This window comes from Danio aesculapii, chromosome 10 (assembly GCF_903798145.1).
Source record: "Danio aesculapii chromosome 10, fDanAes4.1, whole genome shotgun sequence".
Lineage (NCBI taxonomy): Eukaryota > Metazoa > Chordata > Actinopteri > Cypriniformes > Danionidae > Danio > Danio aesculapii.
The window spans coordinates 25,083,484-25,092,270 of record NC_079444.1 but is presented as its reverse complement, the minus strand read 5'-3'; the positions used below and the strand labels follow the sequence as shown (position 1 = coordinate 25,092,270).

General features: G+C 40.0%; 1 protein-coding gene across 1 annotated transcript in view; it reads left to right on the top strand.

Moving 5' to 3' along the window:
• Positions 1-290: 290 nt before the first annotated feature.
• The window catches only part of mtnr1bb (melatonin receptor 1Bb), a 40,529-nt gene continuing 32,032 nt past the window's right edge, over positions 291-8,787 (top strand). The window contains exons 1-2 of the mRNA XM_056467588.1: positions 291-556; positions 645-886. Of these exons, the coding sequence (XP_056323563.1) occupies positions 691-886 (196 nt within the window). The 5' untranslated portion in view covers positions 291-556; positions 645-690. The remainder of the gene's footprint in view (positions 557-644; positions 887-8,787) is intronic.

Below are 8,787 nucleotides of genomic sequence, written 5' to 3'. Positions count from 1 at the left end.
CCAAATGTTTGTGACAAATAAAAGCAATTCATTTAAAGTCACCACGTGAAGTGAAATTGTGGTTACCTGACAAAGGATTTTCCACATCTCCTCTTGCTGCCTCAGTCATGCCGTGCGTATCTTTACTGGAGTCGCGCGCTCACGGAGAGCAGAGGTTGTTATGACAACTCCCGCGCAAATAAGAGATGCACGGCTCTCTGCATGATTTGTCTCAGTTCAGAGCGCGAGCCAATCATCTGGCCAGATTCCCCTCTGATCACGCGCTGGATTTACAATTCCGAGCAGCTGCTTAAAAAATAACTTGGAGCGAAAGTAACGGTCGCCATGGGGCAACACGGCGCCAACACTGTCTTGTTGTTTAGTAATTTTAAGGTGAGAGAAAAGCAAGGTGAACATTCCAGCTAGAAAAACAACTGGAAATGAGTTTGAGGAGCTGAAAAGATGTTAAATCGGACTCGTATTTCTGGAGAGAGGAATGAGAGGATCAGCCACACATTCATGGCTCAACTGTTCCCAACTTCTTCTGCAAGGATGGAGGAATGACTGTCTTTTACAAGTACGGGAAAAGAAACAAAGATACTCAACTACTTTTTACCTTAGCATGCACATTCCGTTGTTAATTTTATTTTATTTTTACCTCTCAGGTTGCGTGAATAACTTTTTAAACCTCGAAGAACGAGTTGGTCCGGGATGCCAGAAAACATCGCCTTTCTGACGAACAGCACAGATTTGGGGCACGTCGGTCGCGCGTTGGGTTCGAGCGCGCGCCCCGCCTGGGCGATAGCGGTGCTGGCCAGCGTGCTGATCTTCACCACTGTGGTGGATGTTTTGGGTAACCTGTTAGTCATAATCTCGGTGTTCAGGAATCGGAAACTGAGAAATGCTGGTGAGCTTTTGTTTGTCTTTTGGTTCACGCGCACTGTACTCTGTTCTTGCTGTACTCTGATAAAGCTTGACGTGCCATTCAGCACTAGTGTGGGAATGGGGGAAACAGTTAATGAATACTGCACTGACTGAATTAATTAATAGTAATTAGTCGAGTTAAGTCCCCTTTGTTTGACAGAAATCTTCTCTGACGTGATGCCTTAAGTGTAAATTATACATGTTGAAAACGCGCGCTTCTGTTCTCTAACACAGATGTCTGCTTTGAGGGGTTTGAGTTGATTTGAATGTAGACCCTTTACCCTTATGTGTAACTACTTACCTTACTCTCGACGTATGGGCTAAAAGCACAAAAAAATCGTTTTTATGGTATATTACATTATTACACTAACCTGAAAATGCCCTGCAAGTGGCAAAACAACTTATGTAACCAGCTAAAGAGCAAAAAAATCTGTAACCTATAAGCCATCTTTTTTAAACAATTTAGTAACCTTTGAGTTTGTTTTAATGAAAATGTAGCATTCGAGCACTAAATACGCTTATGCATAACAAACTTAACTTCTACTGTAGCAGCTGTATAAATATTTTTGTCCCACATAAGTTCATTTTTGTGAAGAAACACCCTGTTTCAGCATTTTTTCAAGTCTGAGCTTTTGGGTAGTTTTAAGATCACTTCACCTTGACCATGTCATGAAAAATTTACAGCGCCTTATCGCTCTCAGCAATAAGGCTTCAAAGACTTTCGACTGTAGTTGAGCATAATTTTTTCGTGGAAATCTGGCTCCCTCCTGTGCCTAGTTAGACCTTTTCTATAATTGTAAATGGAGGCATTTGATGCTTTGAAATTGATGTTGAAACTAATTACCCACTTGAACGACCCCCTAACAGCATGAACAAATGGTTTTTTTTTTACACATATAGTAATCTTGTCTGCAAAAGAAGTGTTTTTAAGAACACCTAGGGAGTGTGTACATTTATAATAGGATTTTTTTTTTGCTTCTGTTGGTCTGCACAAAGATTCGAAGCAAAAAAACAAAACAAACAGCTCTACTGATGTCTATTTTGTGAATGAACCTAAAACGGTGCTTTGTATTGGGCTTAATTTATTGTTCTATATTCATACATATGATGGTATTTTATTTGTAGGGGACGTATGTAGAGCTTATAAGACTTGTAAAGCACTTAAAACAGCACCAGATGTTTCTCTGTCACACAAAGAAAGATCTGCTGCAAGCAGACAAGCTTCAAGTACCTGTATTAAACTGTAATTGCCAACACTGCAAAAGAAATAAAAAACACAACTCAATGCTGTTGCTCTACTATCTAAAAAATAAAGGCATGCCTAAGCATTGTCCTTTATAGAGTTGCATCTTGCAACACCACATGCTTTTTAAAATTCATTTAGATGTCTTTGTTCAGTGTTGCGTCCAAGTTTCAGTCAAATCCCAGCAGAGTTGTTGGAAGTAGACTAAGAGCTAGTCTTTCAGCAGTTTCAATGCACTTTTTTGTGTTCACCAAAGTTCAGATGGCAGCATTTAACACTTTATCAAATAAACCACAGTAAAATACTCTAAAGTTCATCTGTACTCCAGTTGAACTATGATGTCAATCTGCTGTTGGACTTTTAATGCATGACTTTCAGCTCTTTCAGCGCATGTGACAATGAATGTACATATAATGTATGCGTGTTTGTGGGGTTTTTTCACACACCACTGATACAATTGAGCGGGACTGCATTCAGAACCCCTTGATAGTTTGTGCATCTGCCGGGACATACGCACGAAGAGCACTCACACAAGAGTGTACTTCAAAGCTCATGCTTTTCGTATTGAGCAAGAGCCAGACCTGTCTGCTTCAAAGGCGCTCTCGCACTCGTATTACACCCTCTTTCTTATAGACACTCCTGACTCTCTCTCTCTCTCTCTCTCTCTCTCTCTCTCTCTCTCTCTCTCTCTCTCTCTCTCAATGCCTTCCCCCTCCAAAGCTCATGGAGGTGGCATCACCGGCTCATTAGATTGTATGAATGCTGTCAAATTTTGTGCGTGGTTTCCCCCCGATGGCCATGACCACCGCCGCTGTCTTCTCGCCTCTCGCCTGAGAGGATCCTGTGTAAAGGAGGACAATTTTTCAGCCCTTTGTCATTAGCAGAGCCAATCAGGCATCTCACACAAGCAATAACGCTGTCACTAAGACCCAAATAGACATTAAAGCACTAGGAAACGGTGCATGGAGAAACGATAGTGCGCTCTGTGTCAACTAACAACAAGGGAAAGACAGATGAGAAACAATAGAAACTGAAAGCCGCCAAACAAGTGTTCCCACCTCCCAGAATCCTGATTCTTGTTAATCACACCGTACGAACATGCACAGGCGTGAAAAATTTATGACTGGTAAAAAAATCTCAGTCTTTTACATTCTGATGAGAGTATGGGTATGAAAGAGACTGTGTAAAAGGATTCTTTCTCTCCACGACTCTGTTTATGTTATGCAGAACAGATGCTTTATTAGTCTGACTTCCATGTCGAGTTCACATTCAGGATTACTTGTACAGCTGTCAGGCACATGGCGACCAGGGCTTCTGGAGTATCACTGTCCGCTGGCCTCTCTCCCTTTCTCCGTCCCTTGTGTGGTTATGTAATCGTTTCTGGAAAGGGGGGTGAGTGCCAAGTGAAGTCCCCCTGCTGTCAGATTCCTGGCAGGCCCCTGCTCAGCCACATAAGTGTGTATGCTACAGCGGTCAGCGGGACCGTCAGCACGTGTTTGTGAGCGCTGAGGTGTGTTTGTGTGGGAAATGGCATTGTAAGCCACAGGAGACTGTGAACATGAGTGGAGACAGATGGAGTGTTTCTGTGCTGTGACTGAGTAAGTGTAGTTAGATTTTAATTGAAGTCAGAAAAAATAAAGGACGTTGCGGAGTGTACCTGCGACCGGGGTGGAGTTAAAGTAGCTGTAGGGCCAGTCAGAATCTTTGGACATTGCTATTTCTGCACAGAAAATAACCTGCGGATTTATGTGGAATGATTTTATAGTAACTAAAAACTTTACCCATGAAAAAAACATAGTTTTTAAACTTTTATGTAAATTTTAAAAAGCAAAATCCAATTCTGTTGTCACATACAAACAAAGAGATAAAGAGATGATTAGCATGAACATTATATAAATGTGACACTGGACCACTAACATTTTTTTTTTATTAAATTGAGATTTAAACATCTCATGAAAGCTGAATAAATAAGCTTTCCATTGATTTATGATTTGTTAAGACTGGCCAATATTTGACAGATACAAAATGTGTGTGTATATATATATATATATATATATATATATATATATATATATATATATATATATATATATATATATATATATATATATATATATATATATATACATACAGTTGAGGTCAGAATTATTAGCCCCCCTCTGAATTTTTTTTTTCTTTATGTCTGATAATATTTTTTTCTTCTGTTCTTCTGGAGAAAGTCGTAATTGTTTTATTTCGGCTAGAATAAAAGCAGTTTTCAATTTTTAAGAACCATTTTAAGGTCAATATTATTAGCCCCTTTATGTTACATTTTTTCGATAGTCTGCAGAACAAACCATCGTTATACAATAACTTGCCTAATTACCCTAACCTGCCTAGTTAACCTAATTAACCTAGTTAAGCCTTTAAATGTCTCTTTAAGCTGTATAAAAGTGTCTTGAAAAATATCTAGACAACTATTATTTACTGTCATCAAAGCAAAGATAAAATAAATCAGTTATTAGAAATGAGAAATTATTAAAACTATTATGTTCAGAAATGTGTTGAAAAGTCTTCTCTCCGTTAAACAGAAATTGGGGAAAAAATAAACAGGGGGGCTAATAATTCAGGGGGCTAATAATTCTGGCTTCAACTGTGTGTGTGTATATATATATATATATATATATATATATATATATATATATATATATATATATATATATATATATATATATATATATATATATATATATATGTATATATATATATATATATATATATATATGTATATATATATGTATATATATATATATATGTATATATATATATATATATATATATATATATATATATATATATATGTATATATATATATATATATATATATATATATATATATATATATATGTATATATATATATATATATATATATATATATATATATATATATATATATGTATATATATATATATATATATATATATATATATATATATATATATATATATATATATATATATATATATATATATAAACAAAATATGACAAACGAATTAAAATCTATTAATTAAAGTCAAAACAAGAGAAGGAAGGTGATTTTTTTAAATGGCACTTAAAAGTACCAAGTGGAGAGCATGACCTGATATGTAAAGGCAGACCATGCGCAGACCATGCACACCCAGGGGCTGTGACAGAAAAAGCCCTGTCTCCTTTTGATATTAACTGTGATTTTGGTTTTCCGAGATAATTGGCCTCAATGAAGTGTGCCAGTGAAGAAGCTCACCAATGTAAGTAGGTGCCAGACCATTCAAACCTTTAAAAACAAACAACAATAACTTGTATTGGATCCTAAATTGAACTGGGAGCCAGTAGGGGATGATAAAACTGGTGAGATACTAAAAAATTTTTGTCCCACTGCAGGCGTACAATTGAAGCATGCAAAACTCCTGAATACAAAGAGTTGCAGTAGTTTAATCTGCACATAATAAAAACCTTGATGATGGCTCCCAACTTAAAAGACAGAAAAGGCTGCAGTTTAGTCATTTTAACCCATCTTATGTATTTTTGGCAAGAATACACTACCGGTCAAAAGTTTGGGGTCAGTTTTTTTTCATGTCTTTTTTTTTTCAAGAAAATTATTTTGATCATCAAGGTTGCATTTATTAAATGTGAAAAAAAATTAAATGGTTAAATATTTATTAAAATTAAAAAAAAAAAAACTGCTTTCTTATTGTTACTTCAGTCATTATTGCTTTTAATACTATTACCATCAATAATAATATTAAAAATAATCATCACAATAAAAATATCAGAGTGATTTCTGAAGGGTCATGTGACTTTGAAGACTGAAGTTATGAAGCTGAAAATTCATCATTAAAATCACTGTAATAAATTATTAAATTAAATCAAAAACTACTTTTGAACAGTTATTTTATAGTGTAATAACGTTTCACAATTTAACATTTTTTACTTTAATCTTACATCTTATGAAAGCTGAATAAATAATAAGTATTTGAAAATCTGAGGGGCCGAAAAAATCTTCATACAAATAAATTCGCCTTCTGTCAATAAATAAACCCATTTTTAAGAGGATTGGGGGGGGGGGGCATAATAAGCATATCCCTTATTATGGTGGCATATCCCTAATTTTTTATGGCATATCCCTTATTTTCACATCCCAATGATGACAGGTATGATATAAACAGCCCTCTGTCATGGATTGGTCAGGCTCTCACGACCCCCACTCACGAAGATCACCATCACCTGACTTCTAATGAGCACACAGCTGCATCACATTCACGAGCACCAGATAAAAGCACAGCACTCCAGTCGCTCATTGTCCGGGCTCGTCTCGACGAAAGCGGACAACTGAGCGACCACTCAGCGTAGTCATCCTCAGCTAAAACAAACGATTTACTTACCTGTTCTCTTTGTATTCCTCCTAGTCTTCCTGGTCCTCCCGAATCGTCCTGTCTTCCAGTCCTTCCAAGTCTGTGTCATCCTCTGTCAGCTGTATCTGGTGTGTGCTGTCCATCCTCGTGTATTCCTGTTACCCAGCCACGGAGGAAAAGACCCCAACATCATTCCTGATCCTCCTGGCTATCCTTCATGTGCTCCTTGTTGTCATTTAATAAACACCCTAACGTTTCCTTACCTCTGTCTCCTGTCCGCTTCATAACAGAAGCCCGGACCTATAACGACGACAACATGAGCACCCCCGATCACCTTCAAGAGCTGGTGGACCAGTTGAAGCGGATTCTACAGCCACCAGCTCCACTTTCCAACGCACCACCAGCACCGAGCACTTCCGCCTCCACAGTTTCTTCTTCGACCCTTCCTTCCAGTCCCATGGCCCGACCAGCGCCCTACTCAGGCGGAGCGGGGGAGTGCAATGGTTTTCTGTTACAATGTTCCCTCATATTCGAAATGCAACCTTCTCTATATCCCACAGATAAGTCGAAGATCGCCTACATCGTATCTCTACTCTCTGGACCTGCACTTAAATGGGCTGAGACGATCTGGAACCAAGCCGGGCCGGTCATGAATTCCATCACTACCTTCACGGAGTATTTCAAAGAGGTGTTTGGACGTTCTGATGGGGAAGTAGCCGCTGGAGAGCAGCTGTATCATCTAAAGCAAGGTACTCTATCTACACAGGAATATGCTCTCCGGTTTCGCACTCTAGCAGCTGCAAGTGGATGGAATGAGAGATCGTTGTTGACCACGTACCGGCTCGGCTTGGAACCCACTCTCCGAATCCAACTGGCCACATTAGATGATACAATGGGTCTGGAGAGATTCATCCAACATTCTCTCCGATGTTCCGATCGTCTCCGTTCCTATCAACAGGACACCATCCCCCCCTCGTCTGCACTCCTCCAATCGCCTGAGTCAACAGCCTCTCCAGAACCAGAACCCATGATAATAGAGTCTGGAAGACTGACATCAGCGGAACGACAGAGGAGGCTGACCCGGGGTCTGTGTCTATACTGCGGTGTCAGTGGACACACCCGTATGGAGTGTCCCCTTCGTCCCATTCGGACTTCAGTGAGTGTATTCAGTACGAATATTGAACAATGTAAACCACTTACTACCACCGTACAAATAACTACTGCCTCTATTTCTCTCCTTGTCACAGCCCTCATCGACTCCGGGTCAGCAGGGAACTTCATCTCCCAATCCCTCTGTCGTCAACTCCACCTCCGTACTGAGGCGTCCTCGCATATATACCAGATACAACCGATAACCCAGTGCACTCGATCTTCGACCCGTATCCATCGACAATGCGAAGACATCCTTCTTCAAGTGGGGTTGTTACATCAAGAGAGGATTCAATTTCTGGTTCTGGAGGGTGCAAATATGGACATCATTCTAGGGCGCCCGTGGCTGGTGAAGCACGATCCCATCATCTCTTGGGGCACAGGAGAGATAAAGAAATGGGGATCTGGATGTACACCTGCCTGTTTTCCAAATCTCCCTCTTCAAGGTCGGAACCCCATTTCTTTGTTTGCAACATCGGTCGAGAGCCCTCCTGAGAAGCAGTCTATCCACATTCCTAAGGAGTACAGCTCCTTTCATGATGTCTTCTGCCCCAAGAGAGCTTCCCAGCTACCGCCGCATCGGCCATGGGACTGCGCGATCGACCTAGTTCCAGATGCCCAGTTGCCAAGAGGTAGGATCTACCCGCTCTCGCTTCCAGAGAATCAGGCAATGGAAGATTACATAAGGGAGGCTCTGAGTCAGGGGTACATACGTCACTCAAAATCACCAGCCGCCTCAAGCTTCTTCTTTGTGGCCAAGAAGGACGGAGGGCTGCGTCCATGCATCGACTACAGGGTCCTAAATAACGGTACAGTAAAATACCGATATCCCCTTCCTCTGGTACCAGCCGCTTTGGAACAGCTCCGAGAAGCTAAAGTCTTCACTAAATTGGACCTCCGCAGCGCGTATAATCTGATAAGAATACGTGAGGGGGACCAATGGAAGACAGCATTCGTGACCCCTACTGGCCACTATGAATATGAGGTCATGCCTTACGGTCTGGTCAACGCCCCCTCCGTATTCCAAAACTTCATTCATGAAGTCCTCCGGGAGTTTCTTCACCACTGTGTAATAGTGTACATAGATGACATCCTCATTTACTCCCGGAGTGAGGCCGAAC